Consider the following 22,963-nt stretch of genomic DNA (forward strand, 5'->3'; position numbering starts at 1 on the left):
GAAAAGCTACTGGACTAGGACTGGAAAATCTACCGGACTAGGACTGGAAAAGCTACTGGACTAGGACTGGAAAAGTGGCCGGACTAGAACTGGAAAATCTACCGGACTAGGACTGGAAAAGCTACTGAACTAGGACTGGAAAATCTACCGGACTAGGACTGGAAAAGTGACCGGACTAGGACTGGAAAATCTACCTGACTAGGACTGGAAAAACTACTGGACTAGGACTGGAAAAGCTACCGGACTAGGACTGGAAAAGCTACTGGACTAGGACTGGAAAAGATACTGGACTAGGACTGGAAAAACTACTGGACTAGGACTGGAAAAGCTTCTGAACTAGGACTGGAAAAGCAACTGGACTACGACTGGAAACGCTACTGAACTAGGACTGGAGAAGCAACTGGACTAGGACTGGAAAAGCTACTGGACTAGGACTGGAAAAGCTACTGGACTAGGACTGGAAAAGCAACTGGACTAGGACTGGAAAAGCTACTGGACTAGGACTGGAAAAGCAACTGGGCTAGGACTGGAAAAGCAACTGGGCTAAGACTGGAAAAGCTACTGGACAAGGACTGGAAAAGCAACTGGACTAGGACTGGAAAAGCTACTGGACTAGGACTGGAAAAGCAACTGGACTAGGACTGGAAAAGCTACTGGACTAGGACTGGAAAAGCAACTGGACTAAGACTGGAAAAGCTACTGGACTAGGACTGGAAAAGCTACTGGACTAGGACTGGAAAAGCAACTGGACTAGGACTTGTTGTCACCATAGGACAAGACTCCTTAAAGGTTTGGCACCATTTATAACTTAAGACAGTAACTGAATATATATATCTTTATTCTCACTTGAAATGGTGTTTTCAAGACGTTTGGCTGTATTCCTAAGATGACCACAATTTAAAGACTTGGCATATTACCCACAGTTTTCCCTGTGAATTGGCACAGCACCTGCAGAAAGCATGAGAAAGGAGGTCGGTTCGGGAAGTTTCAGGTCCAAGAGGAACTCGCAGGGTTCCCTGTCTACAGCTGTGAGCTGGTTAAACTTCTCCTCCTTGTCTCGGAGAACGAGAAAGTTGTTTCGTAGTGATGGAGAGCTTTCTTCAGGGAGGTGGAAGCCAGAAGATGATCCTGAATCTTGGGAATTTCAAAGACGCGGTAAAAAAGGTAAGACGATTTAAGGAAAGGCGAACATCAAACAGATTTGTGAAATTATTAGTTGCATTTTTTTTGTTATTAACCCAGTTTTACAGGGGGTCTTTGCCATTATTATTTCCTCATAGATTTAGAAGATAACAAATGCAGCTATATTCATCCTCCTCAGGTCCAGCACTGCCTCTCTGCCCCAGCCCCAGTCTTGGTTGACAGACCGCAGTGGAGGTTAGCAGTGTTTTCTAATTAATATATCTTTAACCCTATGGAGAAAATAATAATCCTGGGCACCCCCATTACATATAACCTCTTACTCAGGTCCATTAAGGTGGACCTCCTGCTCTAGTAGAGTGTGGAACCCTGATTAATGGACCAGTGGTTTACAGTTAAGCTGACAATAGACATGTTTTATTCTTCACACCATTGGTGAAATCTGCCAACAATATGTCTGTAATGGTTGTACTCATACGATTAGTAGACGACTAATAAAGGCGCGGTCTACTAGTGATCTGCAGATAGGTATCTATTAGTGATGAGTGAACATGCTGGGATAAGGCGTTATCCGACCATGCTCGGGTGGTAACTGAGTGTCTTGGGTGTGTTTGAAAAATAAGTTTGAGTCCCCGCGGCTGCATGTCTCGCGGCTGTTCGACATCCGCAACACATGCATGAATTGCCTAACGGCAATCCCTGTATGTGTTACGGCTGTCTATCAGCCGCCAGACATTCATGGACTCGAACTTATTTTTCAAACACACCCAAGACACTCGGTTACCACCCGAGCATGGTCGGATAACGCCTTATCCCAGCATGTCCGCTCATCACTAATATCTATGGCCAATCTAAAGGTGTTTATACACCTGGCATACCTGCGGACTGCATTGCCTCTCTGTGGTTCATTCATCCTCTGCTGCTTTAAGAAATTTTTGGAATTTCACTGATAAATGTTTTCGTTTTAGTCAACTTAGATAATTGAATTATCTGCTATTCCCATTTATCACGTGTGCTCAAAAAGGGTAGTATTTCCATCCTACTTCAACCATTTTCTACAGTGGTCAGTTCTAATGTCCACACAATTCTTCTCTTTTTCTCCCTTGCATAATCATTCTACTTGCAAAGATAACCATAATGTTATAACCGAAGGCTGCCTTGTGTAGAAACAATATGGTGGTACTGGGTGTGTAGTAGTATGTGCTCACTGACCAATGCTTGAGGTTCTGTTCTTTCATTTCCCGATCCGTGTTCTTTTTGTCCTTTTATATGTGAATGTACAACATATTCAGCTATTGAAGTAGGTCGCGGGGGACTTCCTTTTTGGCAGTATGTTTGTATGGCCCAAGTTTTTGATAAGAATTTTGCAAAGCAACAGAATATGTGTGTGATCTCATTGTGTTGGTATGTGTGTGTCCTCAGCAGGTCATTGGGGTCAAACCTGTTATTTTCTGTTTTTAACTACCATAACTGTCATTTTGCTTGACTAAAATGGTCCCTGACCTACTGGCACAGCTCTGATATAAGAGCTGTAGCAAGTAGAGTTAATTTTACTATCACAGCAAAGCTCCACTTTAAATACCATATTTGGGGATTGCATTAGGAATAATTCTGTTATATAGTTATTTCATCTTTACAAGCAGAAGCCATCTGCAGAATACAGATTATGAGACATAAGAAATGACAGAAGCAAAGCTCCACTTTAAATACCATATACTGGGATTACATTAGGAATAATTCTGTATTATAGTTATTGCATCTTTACAAGCAGGAGCCATCTACAGAATACAGATTATGAGACATAAGAAATGGCAGAAGAAATTAGTATCATTCTGTAGGGGGCCTTGCATGCTTTCCTGGGTCACTTTTTAAAATATGATGGCCCTTGTTGGTGGATTCTACTTTTTAATAAATGTTAAAACCTTAAGGAGAACCTGTCAGCATGATTTAGCATGTTTTATAAAGTAAAGGCATCACAATAATGGCACTGTTATATAAAATCAATAGATACCTTTAGTGAAGAAATCTACTGCCTGGTTGTTCTTTAATCTGCATTTGACGTTTGGGTGTAATCAGTTGTAGAGGTGGGTGTAGGGTCTTTGGCTGTGCCTAGGCCCCTCGGCCTTCCTCTGGTGTCTGTCTGCCGACTTTTTTAACGTTCACACCGGCGCTGTCCTCGCTTCGGGCATCGCTTGCACAGATTTATCCCCTAGTGGTTGGCAGTCTTCTGTAAAATGGTGCCAGTGGCGGCTCATGCGCAGATTCATCTCGCAGCGGTCTTCAGTAGAATGGCTCCAATGGCGGTCTTCAGTAGAATGGCTCCAACGGCGGTCTTCAGTAGAATGGCTCCAATGGTGGTCTTCAGTAGAATGGCTCCGATGGCGGTCTTCAGTAGAATGGCTCCAATGGCAGTCTTCAGTAGAATGGCTCCAATGGCGGTCTTCAGTAGAATGGCTCCAATGGTGGTCTTCAGTAGAATGGCTCCAATGGTGGTCTTCAATAGAATGGCTCCAATGGCGGTCTTCAGTAGAATGGCTCCAATGGCGGTCTTCAGTAGAATGGCTCCAATGGTGGTCTTCAGTAGAATGGCTCCAACGGCGGTCTTCAGTAGAATGGCTCCAATGGCGGTCTTCAGTAGAATGGCTCCAATGGCGGTCTTCAGTAGAATGGCTCCAATGGTGGTTTTCAGTAGATTGGCTCCAATGGCAAATTTAGATCGCAGCTCAATATATATGTGCAGTGCATATGGGATATTACATATACATAGGGGACTTACTTAATTAACTAATTATTTCTCTTTATAAATGCAATTATATTGACTAAATTGTGAAATATTATATCAGTAATAGTGTTGGTGCAAATCGATTCCTACGACCTGGTCTATCGGCCATGTCGGTAATCTGTGTCCATTGGACGAGGGTCCTTCTAACCACCTCCTACCTGACAGTATCTCTGGTTCCTCTTTTGGTTAGCGGATGCCGACAGTTAGGTGGTGGTTCACACAGGCTTCCATCCAGTAGCCACAGATTACTGATATGGCTGATGGGCTTGGTCCTGTGAATTGATTCTCACCATCTCTCATCAGAGATCACGAAATATGACCCACCTGGGTAATGTCATTTGTTAAGGTACCTTCACACGAAACGACTTTGTAACGATATCGCTAGCGATCCGTGACGTTGCAGCGTCCTGGCTAGCGATATCGTTTAGTTTGACACGCAGCAGCGATCAGGATCCTGCTGTGATGTCGCTGGTCGCTGAATAAAGTCCAGAACTTTATTTGGTCGTCCGATCGCCGTGTATCGTTGTGTTTGAAAGCAAGGGCAACGATACCAGCGATGTTTTACACTGGTAACCAGGGTAAACATCGGGTTACCAAGCGCAGGGCCGCGCTTAGTAACCCGATGTTTACCCTGGTTACCAGCGTAAAAGTAAAAAAAACAAACAGTACATACTCACCTGCACGTCCCCCAGCGTCTGCTTCCTGACACTGACTGAGCCCGGCCCGAAAGTGAAAGCACAGCGGTGACGTCACCGCTGTGCTGTTAGGGCCGGCGCTCAGTCAGTGTCAGGAAGCAGACACCGGGGGACGCGCAGGTGAGTATGTACTGTTTGTTTTTTTTACTTTTACGCTGGTAACCAGGGTAAACATCCGGTTACTAAGCGCGGCCCTGCGCTTAGCAACCCGATGTTTACCCTGGTTACCCGGGGACCTCGGCATCGTTGGTCGCTGGAGAGCGGTCTGTGTGACAGCTCCCCAGCGATCAAACAGCGACGCTGCAGCGATCGGCATCGTTGTCGCTATCGCTGCAGCGTCGCTTCGTGTGAAGGTACCTTTAGTTATACCTGAAGCAGTTGTACCAGTTTCCTAAGTTGGGGATCACACTTTATCTAGGCAGATCAGCTGGTTACTATGCTTCTACTACAAGTTACTATGTAAGCACACTGATTGCCAGACATAGTGTGTCCAGAGTAAATAAATAGCACATGCTCTTGGTTGCATACACTTTAACCCCACAGATGATCAAGCTGACTATTTTTACCATTACGACTCTCAAATAAGCTCAGATTTAACATCTGCTGAAGGCCAGACTTGTAAAGTAAAGCAAACAGGACAGCTCTAAGTGATGGTTACTGTGCACTTAATCGTTTAAGTGTTAAGATTCTCGGAGCTTGTCACATTGCCTGCGGCAGACACGTGCAAGCATTTAGTACAGAAGACACAGGGCCCAATTCATTACTGCGTTTGCACTTTCTTTCGTCTAATTTTTCGTGTTTTTCACTTGCACCTTATTCTTCTTTTAATTTGAGTCTTTTTTAAAAGTCTATTATTTATATTTGCCTGATTTTTTTTAATGTTTGTTATTGTGGGCAGGGTTTGGGGTTTCCAAATGTATTCAGCTGATTCAGCAATTGGGACATTCATAATTATGTGCAAATGTGCTCCAGTCTCCCCGGAGGGATTGTCTGTGCAAATTTTGTAAATAATGGTGCACAAATAAGATCCAATCAATGATACGTACGAAAACTTGGTACTCAGAGTAGGTGAAATTAAATAAATCATTGAATATGCAATCCAACATTAAAGGTTCACAAACGTTTCAGTCTACATTAGACCTTCCTTCAATGTGTGTGAAAAGGTCCCGGGGTCAGCTAAGAAGCGCTGAATGTGATGTCCACCGCTGGTGCAGACAGAATTCATCTACTCTGAGTGCCATGTTTTATTATGTATACATGAAGTTGTCATTAAACCATATGCCAAAACTGTGTAACAATAGGGATGTGATCAAACCGATTCAGAGTGTGAGCACAGTGTTACCTGACTCTCTCAGATAAGTAGAAGATGAAGAAAAAAAATTCTCCATCGTCTCCATTCGGTCAGTCCGTAGAAATTGGACTGCACTCAGATGTCATCAAGAGTGCAGTCCAATGGTCTCCACCGGCTCATTGACTTTTATAGTTGAGTGTGATCTGAATATTGGATGTAGTGATTTTTCCTTGGGCTGACTCGGTCCAAGAAAAAATTTGATATGTGCAGAGCCCCATAGACTAACATTGGTGTTAACTAACATTCTGGTGTGATCCGATGTTTTGTCAGATCGCCCTCGGACCGAAAATACCCTCATCTGTTCCTGCCCTAGTGAGCTCCAATGTAATAAGTTGATTGGCACTCATTTAAAGCCCCTTAAAGGGGGTTTTCCATTTTCAGGAAAGTTGTGTCCCCAAGCGTACTTTTTTGTTATAGAATAAACTCTGCTTTCATCACCCTCCTGGGGTCCAGGGCTTTGTCTCTGCTGCTCTGCAGCTGATAGGACGTTAGTTCTCCAAACAATAAAAGAAACTCGAAATAAGAGCAGAGATTTGTGATGTTACTGGGTAGGGTGAGTAAAGGACCGTTTCTTTCTTTTTTTTCCAAACTGTAACTTTCATAACTTTCCTGAAAATGGAAAGCCCCTTTAAAATGGTCCGATGCTATCATAAAGGATCCCATCAGTCTGCCATTAGGTGTTTTGCTTCGTCATCAGTTGGTTGGTGGCCTGTGTACACTGGCCAGCAATTGGGGAAGAGTTCCTATGTAAGCTCGTTCGGCTGATTCCGTCTATACAAAGTGGCTTTAGATGATTTGCTTTTGCGAACATTGATTTTTTCATTCTTGTTTCACTTTACAAAATGCAGATGTTGCACGGCATAATTATCCAATTTCCTTCGCCACTGAGATTAAAAATGGCTAAGTAATGACTAAGCTCTATAAGTCAGCTGCTTTGGATGAACGATGTGTGACTTCCCAACATTTGTAGAATCAGGACATAATAATACAAATCAAATGTTCAATCTCTTAATGGCACGACTTAAAAAAAAGAGAAATCCAGACCTTCAATTTTTCTAAATACATTGTAATTTGCTAAACATAGCATCTCTGAGGTCTCCAAAACCGCTCATGGTGAACCTCGCTGGGCTTTGCCTCGCTGACTTGGATGAATCTGTGTATGTATGTGGCTTTCCGCTGCTGGCAACTGTATAAAGACAAGTTCTGCAAAGGCTTTCCACTTCACTCACCTTTAAAAATGGAGATGAATAATGGGCGCTGCATAGTGAAATTCATCAAATTCAGGGTTTGTAAGGAATCTCGTAAAGGAAAAAAATGGAAATGTGAATGCTAAAGAAATTCTGGTGACCCGGACAAGGAGCATGGTGGTGTGGTCAGGGTTGCCAACCGTCAAGAAATTCCAGGACAGTCCGTAAAAATAGGACACTTTTTAGACCTGTCTGTAAAAATACAAAAAAGTGTCTGTGATTTTTTGAAGCTGGAGAAACTTGTACAAACCTATAAAAGAAGGCGTGCAATCAGTGTCAGACTGAAGAACATTGGGCCCACCAGAGAATTTGATTCTGACGGCAAACCTTAATCCCCCACTTGCACTATTAACTCTCCTGAAGGAGAAGCCAGGGACCACTGAAAGATTCTCTGGTTCTCTGGTGGGAAAGTCCAACCCCGGACATAATGGTAGGTACAGGGTGGGCAGCCCAGAGGTTAGCGCTGTTGCTTTGCAGTTTGGGTTCAAATCCCACCAAGGACAACATCTACAAGGAGTCTGTATGTTCTCCCCGTGTTTTCGTGGGTTTCCTCCTGGTTCTCCGGTTTCTTCCCACACTCCAAAGCCATACTGGTAGGTAAACGAGATTGTGAGCCCTAATGGGGATTTTGATGTCTGTAAAACACAGTCCTATCTAATATATAAAGCTGAATGTGTGTGTGTGTGTATGTATGTATGTATGTATGTATGTCCGGGATTGGCATCTGAACCGTAGCAGCTACAGCCACAAAATTTTGCACAGTCACACGTCTGGACCCCGAGAGCGTCATAGGCTATGTTGTGAGGTGAAATTTTAACCCCGCGCTTTCCAATTCACCAAACAATTTTGCCCCTATCTACATAATGGGGAAAAAGTGAAAGGAAAAGTGTTGGAGGCGTCGCAGCTACAGGCACAAAATTTTGCACAGTCACACGTCTGGACCCTGAGAGCGTCAAAGCTATATTGTGAGGTGAAATTTTAACCCCGCGCTTTCCAAGTCACCAAACAATTTTGCCCCTATCTACATAATGGGGAAAAAATGAAAGGAAAAGTGTTGGAGGCAAATTAACAGCTGCCAGATGTGAACAAGGGGGACTTAAAGAATGACAGCGATGGCACCAAAGAGTATATACTGTACAGTTGCTAAGGTGGGGCCCCAACATGGGATAATCACACCACCACGGGGATATGAACACACACACAAAATGCGCCACACACTACCACGTGCTCGAACACATATACCACCCTCAGTGCACATTTCACCACACATACACCAACCTCGCCACATAAAAGTAGAAACACAAAAGTCGCCGCTCAAAACTCGCCACGCGCAAAACTCTCCACATGCAAAACTCGCCACACGTGCAAAACTCGCCACACGCAAAACTTGCACACGCAGAAAAATTGCCACACGCAGAAAAATTGCCACATGCATGTTGTGAATTTGGATTCTGGGCTCCCCCGGTGGCTACTGGTGGAATTGAACTTGTGACATCATCTTCCCTGTTCACCTGTTCTGATTAGATCTGGGTGTCGCTATATAACCTGGCTTCTTTGTTAGATGCTTGCCGGTCAACAATGTTATCAGAAGCCTCTCTGTGCTTGTTCCTGCTCCCAGACATCTACTAGATAAGTTGGACATTCGTCCATGTTTTGTTTTGTATTTTGGTTCCAGTTCACAGCTGCAGTTTCGTTACTGTGTCTGGAAAGCTCTTGTTGATCAGGAATTGCCACTCTGGTATTATGAGTTAATGCCAGAGTCCTAAAGTAATTTCTGGATGTGTTTTGTTAGGGTTTTCTACTGACCATGAAAGTATGCTTTCTGTCTTCTGCTATCTAGAAAGCGGACCTCAAATTTGCTAAAACTATTTTCCTGCTGCGTTTGTTGTTTCATCTCATATCACCGCCAATATATGTGGGGGGCCTCTGTCTCCTTTCTGGGCATTTCTCTAGAGGTGAGTCAGGTCTTATATTTCCCTCTGCTAGCATTATTTAGTTCTCCGGCCGGCGCTGGGCATATAGGGATAAAAAGTAGGACATGCTACCTGGCTACTTCTAGATGATGCGGTAGGTTTAGTTCATGGTCAGTACAGTTACATCTTCCAAGAGCTTGTTCCTATTGAGGCTTATGCTAGTTCTCTGGCCATGGAGATCATGACAGTTTGACCGGCCAACTAAAGGGTTAAAATCCTTGGCTGAGAAAGGAGAGAAATAAGAAGTCTGCTGAAAATTTTTTTTTTTTTTTTTCTCTAGTAGTTAGTGTGCTCTTAATTGGATCACTTGCCAGTCTGTCTATGCTGCAGTCTTTCTTTTTTTTCTCTCTCCTTCTAATCTTTGAATGGCTCTATGTTCACCTGTCTATAATGGATCTACAGAGTGTAACTGCAGGTTTGAATGATCTCGCCACGAAAGTACAAAGTTTGCAAGATTTTGTTGTTCATGCTCCGGTATCAGAGCCGAGAATTCCTTTGCCGGAATTCTTCTCAGGGAATAGATCTAGCTTTCAGAATTTTAGAAATAATTGTAAGTTATTTTTGTCCCTGAAATCTCGTTCTGCTGGAGACCCTGCACAGCAGGTTGGGATTGTGATTTCCTTGCTCCGCGGCGACCCTCAAGATTGGGCTTTTGCATTGGCACCAGGGGATCCTGCGTTGCGCAATGTGGATGCGTTTTTTCTGGCCTTGGGCTTGCTGTATGAGGAACCTCATTTGGAACTTCAGGCAGAAAAAACTTTGATGTCCCTATTGCAGGGGCAAGATGAAGCTGAAATTTACTGCCAAAAATTCCGTAAATGGTCTGTGCTTACTCAGTGGAATGAGTGTGCCTTGGCGGCTACTTTCAGAGAGGGTCTTTCTGATGCCATTAAGGATGTTATGGTGGGGTTCCCTGTGCCTGCAAGTCTGAATGAGTCCATGACAATGGCCATTCAGATCGATAGGCGTCTGCGGGAGCGCAAACCAGTGCACCATCTGGCGGTGTCCACTGAGAAGACGCCAGAAAACATGCAGTGTGATAGAATTCTGTCCAGAAGCGAGCGGCAGAATTTTAGACGGAAAAATGGGTTGTGTTTCTATTGTGGGGATTCTACTCATGTTATTTCAGCATGCTTTAAGCGTACTAAAAAGCTTGATAAATCCGTTCCCATTGGCACTTTACAGTCTAAATTTATTTTGTCTGTGACCCTGATTTGCTCTTTGTCATCTATTACTACGGACGCCTATATCGACTCTGGCGCCGCTTTGAGTCTTATGGATTGGTCCTTTGCCAATCGTTGTGGGTATGATTTAGAGCCTTTGGAGACTCTTATTCCTCTGAAGGGGATTGACTCCACCCCATTGGCTAATAATAAACCACAATACTGGACACAAGTGACTATGTGTATTAATCCGGATCACCAGGAGACTATTCGTTTTCTGGTGCTGTATAATCTACATGATGATTTGGTGCTGGGATTGCCATGGCTGCAGTCTCACAACCCAGTCCTTGACTGGAGAGCTATGTCTGTGTTGAGCTGGGGATGTAAGGGGACTCATGGGGACGTACCTTTGGTGTCCATTTCATCATCTATTCCCTCTGAAATCCCTGAGTTCCTGTCTGATTATCGTGACGTCTTTGAAGAACCCAAGCTGGGTTCACTACCTCCGCACCGTGAGTGCGATTGTGCTATAGATTTAATTCCGGGTAGTAAATACCCAAAGGGTCGTTTATTTAATCTGTCTGTGCCTGAACATACTGCTATGCGAGAATATATAAAGGAGTCCTTGGAAAAGGGACATATTCGTCCATCGTCATCTCCCTTAGGAGCCGGTTTTTTCTTTGTGTCAAAAAAAGACGGCTCTTTGAGACCATGTATTGATTATCGGCTTTTGAATAAAATCACGGTTAAATATCAATACCCATTGCCGTTGCTGACTGATTTGTTTGCTCGCATAAAGGGGGCCAAGTGGTTCTCTAAGATTGATCTCCGTGGGGCGTATAATTTGGTGCGGATCAGGCAGGGGGATGAGTGGAAAACCGCATTTAATACGCCCGAGGGCCACTTTGAGTATTTGGTGATGCCTTTTGGTCTTTCTAATGCCCCTTCAGTCTTCCAGTCCTTTATGCATGATATTTTCCGCGATTTTTTGGATAAATTTATGATAGTGTATCTGGATGATATTCTGATTTTTTCGGATGATTGGGACTCTCATGTCCGGCAAGTTAAGAGGGTTTTTCAGGTTTTGCGGTCTAATTCTCTGTGTGTCAAGGGTTCTAAGTGCGTTTTTGGGGTTCAGAGAATTTCCTTTTTGGGATATATTTTTTCTCCCTCTTCCATTGAGATGGATCCTGTCAAGGTTCAAGCTATTTGTGATTGGACGCAGCCCTCTTCTCTTAAAAGTCTTCAGAAATTTTTGGGCTTTGCCAACTTTTATCGTCGATTTATTTCTGGTTTTTCGGAAGTCGTTAAGCCATTGACCGATTTGACTAGACAGGGTGCTGATGTTGCTAATTGGTCCCCTGATGCTGTGGAGGCCTTTCAGGAGCTTAAGCGCCGTTTTTCTTCTGCCCCTGTGTTGCGTCAGCCTGATGTGACCCTTCCTTTTCAGGTTGAGGTCGACGCTTCTGAGATCGGGGCTGGGGCAGTGTTGTCGCAGAAAAGTTCTGACTGCGCCGTGATGAGGCCTTGTGCCTTCTTTTCCCGTAAATTTTCGCCTGCTGAGCGGAATTATGATGTTGGGAATCGGGAGCTTTTGGCCATGAAGTGGGCGTTTGAGGAGTGGCGCCATTGGCTCGAGGGGGCCAGACATCAGGTGGTGGTATTGATTGACCACAAAAAATTGATCTATCTTGAGACCGCCAGGCGCCTGAATCCTAGACAGGCGCGCTGGTCATTATTTTTCTCTCGGTTTAATTTTGTGGTATCGTACCTACCGGGTTCTAAGAATGTTAAGGCGGATGCCCTTTCTAGGAGTTTTGAGCCTGATTCACCCGGCAACTCTGACCCCACAGGTATTCTTAAGGAGGGAGTTATCTTGTCAGCCGTTTCTCCAGACCTGCGGCGGGCCTTGCAGGAGTTTCAGGCGGATAGACCGGATCGTTGTCCGCCTGATAGGTTGTTTGTTCCTGATGATTGGACCAGTAGAGTCATCTCTGAGGTACATTCTTCGGCATTGGCAGGTCATCCTGGAATTTTTGGTACCAGGGATTTGGTGGCAAGATCCTTCTGGTGGCCTTCCCTGTCACGAGATGTGCGAGGCTTTGTGCAGTCTTGTGACGTTTGTGCTCGGGCCAAGCCTTGTTGTTCTCGGGCTAGTGGATTATTGTTGCCCTTGCCTATTCCTAAGAGGCCTTGGACACACATCTCGATGGATTTTATTTCAGATCTGCCTGTTTCTCAGAAGATGTCTGTCATCTGGGTGGTGTGTGACCGTTTTTCTAAGATGGTCCATTTGGTTCCCCTGCCCAAATTGCCTTCTTCTTCCGAGTTGGTGCCCCTGTTTTTTTCAAAATGTTGTTCGTTTGCATGGTATTCCTGAGAATATCGTTTCTGACAGAGGAACCCAATTTGTGTCTAGATTTTGGCGGGCATTCTGTGCTAGGATGGGCATAGATTTGTCTTTTTCGTCTGCTTTTCACCCTCAGACTAATGGCCAGACCGAGCGGACTAATCAGACCCTGGAGACATATCTGAGGTGTTTTGTGTCTGCTGACCAGGATGATTGGGTTGCTTTTTTGCCATTGGCGGAGTTCGCCCTCAATAATCGGGCCAGCTCTGCCACTTTGGTGTCCCCGTTTTTCTGTAATTCGGGGTTCCACCCTCGATTTTCCTCCGGTCAGATGGAATCCTCGGATTGTCCTGGAGTGGATGCGGTGGTGGAGAGATTGCATCATATCTGGGGGCAGGTGATGGACAATTTAAAGTTGTCCCAGGAGAAGACTCAGCTTTTTGCCAACCGTCACCGTCGTGTTGGTCCTCGGCTTTGTGTTGGAGATTTGGTGTGGTTGTCTTCTCGTTTTGTCCCTATGAGGGTCTCATCTCCTAAGTTTAAGCCTCGGTTCATCGGTCCGTATAAAATATTGGAGATTCTTAACCCTGTTTCCTTCCGTTTGGACCTCCCTGCATCCTTTTCTATTCATAACGTTTTTCATCGGTCGTTATTGCGCAGGTATGAGGCACCGGTTGTGCCTTCCGTTGAGCCTCCTGCTCCGGTGTTGGTTGAGGGTGAGTTGGAGTACGTTGTGGAAAAAATCCTAGACTCCCGTGTTTCCAGACGGAGACTCCAGTATCTGGTCAAGTGGAAGGGATACGGCCAGGAGGATAATTCTTGGGTCACTGCATCTGATGTTCATGCCTCTGATCTGGTTCGTGCCTTTCATAGGGCCCATCCTGATCGCCCTGGTGGTTCTGGTGAGGGTTCGGTGCCCCCTCCTTGAGGGGGGGGTACTGTTGTGAATTTGGATTCTGGGCTCCCCCGGTGGCTACTGGTGGAATTGAACTTGTGACATCATCTTCCCTGTTCACCTGTTCTGATTAGATCTGGGTGTCGCTATATAACCTGGCTTCTTTGTTAGATGCTTGCCGGTCAACAATGTTATCAGAAGCCTCTCTGTGCTTGTTCCTGCTCCCAGACATCTACTAGATAAGTTGGACATTCGTCCATGTTTTGTTTTGTATTTTGGTTCCAGTTCACAGCTGCAGTTTCGTTACTGTGTCTGGAAAGCTCTTGTTGATCAGGAATTGCCACTCTGGTATTATGAGTTAATGCCAGAGTCCTAAAGTAATTTCTGGATGTGTTTTGTTAGGGTTTTCTACTGACCATGAAAGTATGCTTTCTGTCTTCTGCTATCTAGAAAGCGGACCTCAAATTTGCTAAAACTATTTTCCTGCTGCGTTTGTTGTTTCATCTCATATCACCGCCAATATATGTGGGGGGCCTCTGTCTCCTTTCTGGGCATTTCTCTAGAGGTGAGTCAGGTCTTATATTTCCCTCTGCTAGCATTATTTAGTTCTCCGGCCGGCGCTGGGCATATAGGGATAAAAAGTAGGACATGCTACCTGGCTACTTCTAGATGATGCGGTAGGTTTAGTTCATGGTCAGTACAGTTACATCTTCCAAGAGCTTGTTCCTATTGAGGCTTATGCTAGTTCTCTGGCCATGGAGATCATGACACATGCACAAAAGTTGCAACACATGCAAAAGTTGCCTCACACAAAACTTGCACATACTCAAAAGGCACCACACATAAAACTCGCCACGCGCAAAACTCGCCATGCGCAAAACTTGCTGCACACAACTTGCTACACTAACCTGTCACATGCAACTCGACACACAAAAAGTTGCTACACGCATGTCGCCACACAAAACTCATCTCACAAAAGTCCCTACATGCATGTCGCCACACGCAACTCAACACACACAACTTGACACACGAAACTCGCCCTAAAACACACACAAGTCTGGTATCCTTCAAAAATAAAAATCTGATTAATAAGCAGACAAACTACAAGAGCAACAAATGTACCATATAGGAATCCGGCAGCTGTCAGTCACATGACCAGTCTATTATGTGTATGTGTGAGCTAATATATACTGCCAGGGGGTGGGCTTACTGTTGGCTGGGGATTTATCAGGCTGCCATTTTAGCTTACAAATACTGAGGTAAAAATACTGACCAAATAACGTGTGAACGAGGGCTAATACAGGAGGAGATGGCATACAGCTATATACTATATACAGGAGATGACACACAGGTATATACTATTTACAGGGGAGATGACACACAGGTATATACTATATACAGGAGGAGATGACACACAGATATATACTATATACAGGAGAGATGACACACAGGTATATACTATATAGAGGAGGAGATGACATACAGGTACATACTACATACAGGAGGAGATGACATACAGGTATATACTATATACAGGAGGAGATGACACACAGGTATATACTATATACAGGAGCAGATTACCTACAGGTATATAGTATATACAGGAGGAGATGACACAGGTATATGCTATGTATAGGAGGAGATGACATACAGGTATATACTATATACAGGAGATGACACACAGATATATACTATATATAGGTGAGATGACACACAGGTATATACTATATACAGGAGATTACATACAGGTATATCTAATATATAAAGCTGAATGTGTGTATGTATGTATGTGTGTATGTCCGGGATTGGCATCTGTACCGTCGCAGCTACAGCCACAAAATTTTGCACAGTCACACGTCTGGACCCCGAGAGCGTCATAGGCTATGTTGTGAGGTGAAATTTTAACCCCGCGCGTTCCAATTCACCAAACAATTTTGCTCCTATCTACATAATGGGGAAAAAGTGAAGGGAAAAGTGTTGGAGGAAAATTGACAGCTGCCAGATGTGAACAATGAGGACTTAAAGAATGAGAGCGATGGCGACAAAGAGTATATACCGTACAGTTGCTAAGGTGGGGCCCCGACATGGGATACTCACCACACACGGGGATATGAACACAAACACAAAATGCGCCACACACTACCACGTGCTTGAACACATATACCACCCTCAGCACACATTTCACCACACACACACACCAACCTCGCCACATAAAAGTCGAAACACAAAAGTCACCACTCAAAACTCGCTACATGCAAAACTCGCCATATGCAAAACTAGGCTCACGCAAAACTCGCCACACGTGCAAAACTCACCTCATGGAAAACTCACCTCATGCAAAACTTGCACACACAGAAAAATTGCCACATGTACAAAAGTTGCACCACATGCAAAAGTTGCCTCACACAAAACTTGCACATACTCAAAATGCACCACACATAAAACTCGCCACGCGCAAAACTCGCCATGCACAAATCTTGCTGCACACAACTTGCTACACTAACCTGTCACATGCAACTCAACACACAAAATGTTGCTACACGCATGTCGCCACACAAAACTCATCTCACAAAAGTCGCTACATGCATGTCGCCACACGCAACTCAACACACACAACTTGACACATAAAACTCGCCCTAAAACACACACAAGTCTGGTATTGTCCTTCAAAAATAAAAATCTGATTAATAAGCAAACTACAAGAGCAACAAATGTACCATATAGGAAATACGGCAGCTGTCAGTCACATGACCTGTCTATTATGTGTATGTGTGAGCTAATATATACTGCCAGGGGGGAGGGCTTCCTGTTGGCTGGGGATTTATCAGGCTGCCAATAGCAACCAATCACAGCTCAGCTTCTATTTTGCTACAGTTAATTAACCTGAGCTCTGATTGGTTAATATAGGCAACAAAGACATTCTCAGTATAACAAAGCTAATATATGTTGTGAAATGCTTCTATTTGCTTAGTTTTTGCCTTTTAATAATTACATTTCTATCTATTTGTTTTGTGGTTTTTGTGTGCAGAATAAATTTTTGTTAACACATTCTATTTTGCTAACAGCAGTCATTAACCCGGGCGAAGCCGGGTAGTACAGCTAGTCTAATATATAAAGCTGAATGTGTGTGTGTGTGTGTATGTGTGTATGTCCGGGATTGGCATCTGCACCGTCGCAGCTACAGCCACAAAAGTTTGCACAGTCACACGTCTGGACCCCAAGAGCGTCATAGGCTATGTTGTGAGGCGAAATTTTCGCGTTCCAATTCACCAAACAATTTTGCCCCTATCTACATAATGGGGAAAAAGTGAAAGGAAAAGTGTTGGAGGCGAATTGACAGCTGCCAGATGTGAACAAGGGGGACTTAAAGAATGAGAGCGATGGCGCCAAAGAGTATATACCGTACTGTTGCTAAGGTGGGGCCCCGACATGGGATACTCACCACACACAGCGATATGAACACACACACAAGATGCGCCACACACTACCACGTACTTGAACACATATATCACCCTCAGCACACATTTCACCACACATACACCAACCTCGCCACATAAAAGTCGAAACACAAAAGTCGCCGCTCAAAACTCGCCACGCGCAAAACTCGCCACATGCAAAACTAGGCACACGTAAAACTCGCCACACGTGCAAAGCTCACCTCATGGAAAACTCGCCACACGCAAAACTTGCACACGCGGAAAAATTGCCACATGCACAAAAGTTGCAACACATGCAAAAGTTGCCTCACACAAAACTTGCACATACTCAAAACGCACCACACATAAAACTCGCCACGCGCAAAGCTCGCCATGCGCAAAACTTGCTGCACACAACTTGCTACACTAACCTGTCACATGCAACTCGACACACAAAAAGTTGCTACACGCATGTCGCCACACAAAACTCATCTACGAAAAGTTGCTACATGCATGTAGCTGCTATTAACCCTGTGTGTCCCCAACTTTGTACTATTGACGCTGCCTATGCGGCATCAATAGTACAAAATGTAATGTTAAAAATAATTTTAAAAAAACCTGCTATACTCGCCCTCTGTAGTCCGCTGACTACAAAGATCGGCAAAGATCGTATGGCAGAAGGACCTGCCATGACGTCCGGTCATGTGACCGCGCCGTCATGACAAGTCCTGCGCGCCTGCGCGGAAAGGACCTGCCGTGACGTCACGGTTATGTGACCGCTACACGTTCATGTGACCGCGACGTCATCACAGGCCCTGCGCTCAGACCAACCCTGGGACCGGAAGCTGCCGTGGACTACAAGGGCCCCTCGGAAAGGTGAGTATATGTTTATTTTTTATTTTTTAACCTGTGACAAACGTGGCTGGGCAATATACTACGTGACTGGCCAATATACTACGTGACTGTGTGCTGTATACTACTTCGCTGTGCAATATACTACGTGGCTCTGTGCTGTATACTACGTCACTGGGCAATATACTACGGCACTGAGCAATATACTACGTCGCTGGGCAATATACTACGTCGCTGGGCAATATACTACGTCGCTGGGCAATATACTACGTGACTGGGCAATATACTACGTGACTGGGCAATATACTACGTGACTGGGCAATATACTACGTAGCTGGGCAATATACTACGTGGCTGGGCAATATACTACGTGGCTGGGCAATATACTACATCGCTGTGCAATATACTGCGTGGCTGGGCAATATACTAAATGGCTGGGCAATATACTACGTCGCTGTGCAATATACTACGTCGCTGTGCAATATACTACGTGGCTGGGCAATATACTACGTGGCTGGGCAATATACTATGTGACTGTGCAATATACTACGTGACTGGGCAATATACTACGTGACTGGGCAATATACTACGTGGCTGGGCAATATGCTACGTGGACATGCATATTCTAGAATACCCGATGCGTTAGAATCGGGCCACCATCTAGTATACTATATACAGAGGAGATGACACAGGTATATACTATATACAGGGGAGATGACATATAGGTACATACTATATACAGGGGAGATGACACACAGGTACATACTATATACAGGGGAGATGAGACAGATATATACTGTATACAGGGGAGATGACACACAGGTATATACTATATACAGGAGGAGATGACACACAGGTATATACTATATACAGGAGGAGATGACATACAGGTACATACTATATACAGGAGGTGATGACATACAGGTACATACTATATACAGGGGAGATGACACACAGATATATACAGGAGGAGATGACACACAGGTATATACTGTATACAGGAGGAGATGACACACAGGTATATACTATATACAGGGGAGATGACACACAGATATATACTATATACAGGAGCAGATTACACACAGGTATATACTATATACAGGAGGAGATGACACACAGTTATATACTATATACAGGAGGAGATGACATACAGGTACATACTATATACAGGAGGAGATGACACACAGGTATATACTATATACAGGAGCAGATGACACACAGGTACATACTATATACAGGAGGAGATGACATACAGGTACATACTATATACAGGAGGAGATGACATACAGGTATATACTATATACAGGAGATGACATACAGGTGTATACTATATATAAGGGAGATGACAAACATGTATATACTGAGGGGAAAATAAGAGGTGTGAGGTGAAAATGAGGGGTGTGAGGTGAAAATGAAAAGGTGTGAGTGCAAAATGAGAGGAGTGAGGGAAAATAGTGGAGTGAAAGGAAAATGACAGATGTGAGGTCAAAATGACAAGTGTTAGGGGGGAATGAGAGGAGTGAGGGGGGAATGAGAGGAGTGAGGAGGAAAATGAGAGGTGTAAGGGAGTAAATGAGAGATGTGAGGGGGAAAATAAGAGGCGTGATGGGAAAATAAGAAGTGAGGTGCTATAACTAACCACAGATATTTACTATGCCCAGGCAACGCCGGGCTCTTCAGCTAGTAAGTGAATAAAATAAATAAAGTAGAGCAGTATGTTACCTTTTTCAACCTCTCTCCTGAAAGTGACTTTTTTCTGTTCTCTGCACTGGAAAGAACAATGCTGTGCCGAAAATCCTGAGTAAGTCATCAGCTCATAGAATGATTGGGGTCCCTGAGGTTATGCCCCCATAGATCAGATAATGAGGTATAACCAAGTTTTGTGGGAAAGCCTAACACAACATTGTAGGGGAACACCAATATCCTATTATGTCCATGTCCCATAGATACACTTTGCCTATGCTATGGTCAGGGATTACATAAAGTCCATGTCTTATAGTACCTACAAGGCATAGGGGATGCTTATACACATGACATGCAAAGCAGAAGGCCTCGGCCATTTGTTTGCTCCCCTGAGCTTATTTGCAGCATGTTTTTTTAAAAAATGATCCGTCGCTAGTCGCTTGTACCTTTCCACTTGAGTTCTAGTAATTACAGGGCATTCTCCATGCAAATAATAGGCAGGCTAGACATGTCTGTAAATGATTGCACGAAGGCTAACAGTGGTAGATAGGTGTGTCAGTGTGAGTATTCTGCTGATAGCGCTTGCTCCATGATTTAGTGTAGGTTCCCTAGCATACCTTGGCATCATACGTAGCAGTGCCTGGCGGAGGGGTGCTAAGCGGTGCTGGGGCGGGAAGAAGTCCTGCATATCTATATCTTGCACAATCTATAGTGCTGTGTGGGAGAGACATGGTGGAAAGTCTCGATCCACCTGCTTCTTATCACAATTAATATTTCCACATTTTTCTCGGAAAAGCTTAAATGTAACATTTTCTGTTAATATTCAGACCAGGAATCCAGTAGAGAAACGTATGCTTCCTGTCCCACACAAGGCTGGCTGGTCGGGAGAACCCAAATGGCTGAATCCAGGACAACTTAAAAACTTAAAGTGGAGCTACCATCAGAAAATGATCTAAATCGGGAGATTATATGACTTTTTTGTCTTATTAAATTTTTGGCCATGTTATTTTTTAATTATTAAAAAAAAATAGTAATGTTGCCGTTTTCACCCTGGCCGACGGGCGTGTTTTGCCTCACACAGAGTTTACAGTAGTTGCCTTATCATCAGACGCAGGACACTGACAGGTGACCAGGGCCGGTTTTAGACAAAGTGGGGCCCTAAATGCTCACATATTGCACCATCACTCTCAAACATATAGGTTGCATTTACCTGCACTGAGATCAGACCTTCAATTGAGCACAATCGACAATATTGAAGCCGTTCGACACCTGTTTCCCGGCCTCTCTACACCGGCTGATGAAGAGTGATGGGAACAGAAAGTGGAGATACAGTATGTGTTGGGACATATTCCCCGGGGTCTCTTATCTGGTATTTATTTTTTGCATTATTACACTTTATTGTTTCATGTAAGATTTTGTATTAAACCCATTTTTTAGCGAATAAATCATTTGTTTGTATTTACATGGAGCTATCAGAGCCAATATGTGCTGACAAATGATCATCCCCATACAGTTTCACCCTATTTTCTTTAGGGCATGTGCTGCAACAGCAATACTTATGTCCGCATGAAAGATCAAATGACAAATTAATGTTGTTTATCGCTTGATCGGCTGACATGCTTTCACCAGCAGTGATTGGAAACGATCATTCTTGTCCTCATCAGCCTGTGAAAATAGGCCTTAAAGGAAATCTGTCACCAGATTATTATTACGCCATCTGAGAGCAGCATCATGTAGGGGCAGAGACCCTGATTCCAGCTATGTGTGACTTACTGAGCTGTTTGCTGTTTGATAAACGCATTGTTTTATCTGCAGCAGGTCTGGCAGTTCTCTGAATGCCGAGCTCTGTATAACCCCGCCCACACCACTGATTGACAGCTTTCTGCCCATTCACAGTGTACACAGAAAGCCACCAATCAGTGGTGGGGGCGGGGTTATACAGAGCTCATGAATATGGAGGACCACCTGGCAGCAGCCTTACTAGTGCTTTAGTAATAATTTCCTGCTGATAAAACAGTGATTTTATGAAAACTACACTAAGCAGCCCAGTAAGTGACACATTGGTGGAATCACGGTCTATGTCTCTATTTTGCTGTCAGATTACATGACAATAATCTGGTGACAGATTCCCTTTAAGATGTGTCCAAGATCCTGACAATGTTCTGAAACATCACAAAGTCTGTCATTTATAGTGAAATGCCGGACATCAGTTTTTGATACTGATACTTTGACGAGCGATCCAGCGTTTCCCGACAAGACCACACACCTGTCCACACGTTTCTTCCATGACTGTCCTTTGTCCTGCGTGTTTTCATTTAATATTGATTTTGATTGTGTGCCGCTCTTTGAAGAGGTCTGCTTGCGCTGGGCACAGCTCCAGTTCATAAAAATAACTTCATCTGCTTAACAACACCTTTTATCTAGAACAATGACTGAAGCTTATGCCAGAACCCAGCTCTGCTTCACTTCTGTGTTCTTGTGCTTTCAAGTGTATCTCAGAGCAACATGTGTCTCACTTACTAATGGAATTGAAGGGGGACAATTATTTTTTTCTATTTTTTTGGGGAGTTTTTATCTTTTTATGTCAGATTTATTTACTTATTGTAGATGATTTTGGTTCTTACATACATTAAGCCCCATGGACATAGAAGCCTGCAGTCTGGAGAACACGCACTAACTTCTATCAGAGAGTTCTCAGCGAGCTTTGTGACCTGTGAAGTGAGGGGGAGGAGGTGAGCTGTATCCATTACCTGTTGTCAATGGTGGATTCTGTATGAACACAAACATTTTAAATGTGATAAATGTATGTGTGCTGAAGTCTTCTGCCACTGGGACCCTAAGGGTATGTGCACACGTCAGGATTTCTTGCAGAAATTTTCCTGACAAAAACCAGACATTTCTGCCAGAAATCCGCATGCGTTTTTTTTCGCGTTTTTGACGTGTTTTTTGTGCGTTTTTTATGCGTTTTTTCCCAAATGCATAGAATTGCGGGAAAAACGCAGAAAATCCGCAAAAATAATGAACTTGCTCATGTGCTTTTTTCGCGGAAAAAAACGCATCCATGTGCACAAAACATGCAGAATGCATTCTAAATGATAGAATGCATAATGTATGCGTTTTTAATTAGTTTTTATAGCGTTTTTAGCGCGAAAAACGCAAAATAACCGCGAAAAAACCTGAACGTGTGCACATAGCCTTAAGGTACCTTCACACGAAACGACGCTTCAGCGATAGCGACAACGATGCCGATCGCTGCAGCGTCGCTGTTTGATCGCTGGAGAGCTGTCACACAGACCGCTCTCCAGCGACCAACGATGCCGAGGTCCCCGGGTAACCAGGGTAAACATCGGGTTGCTAAGCGCAGGGCCGCGCTTAGTAACCCGATGTTTACCCTGGTTACCAGCGTAAAATGTAAA

General features: G+C 44.0%; 1 protein-coding gene and 1 long non-coding RNA gene across 6 annotated transcripts in view; both read left to right on the forward strand.

Annotated features, from left to right (window-relative positions):
• LOC143807584 (uncharacterized) overlaps positions 1 to 22,963 on the forward strand; it is a 1,151,218-nt gene that overhangs the window by 153,006 nt on the left and 975,249 nt on the right. The window lies entirely within an intron of this gene.
• The window catches only part of NHSL1 (NHS like 1), a 242,124-nt gene that overhangs the window by 121,608 nt on the left and 97,553 nt on the right, over positions 1 to 22,963 (forward strand). The window contains exon 2 of one of the 5 annotated variants that reach the window (XM_077289267.1): positions 924 to 1,164. The exons of 2 other annotated variants lie outside the window; for them this stretch is intronic. In XM_077289267.1, coding sequence (XP_077145382.1) covers positions 960 to 1,164 — 205 coding nt within the window. In that variant the 5' untranslated portion in view covers positions 924 to 959. Of the gene's footprint in view, positions 1 to 537; positions 1,165 to 22,963 lie in introns of those variants that run through there. 2 more of the 5 variants (XM_077289266.1, XM_077289276.1) reach the window with 2 other exon arrangements.

Source organism: Ranitomeya variabilis, chromosome 2 (assembly GCF_051348905.1).
Source record: "Ranitomeya variabilis isolate aRanVar5 chromosome 2, aRanVar5.hap1, whole genome shotgun sequence".
NCBI lineage: Eukaryota > Metazoa > Chordata > Amphibia > Anura > Dendrobatidae > Ranitomeya > Ranitomeya variabilis.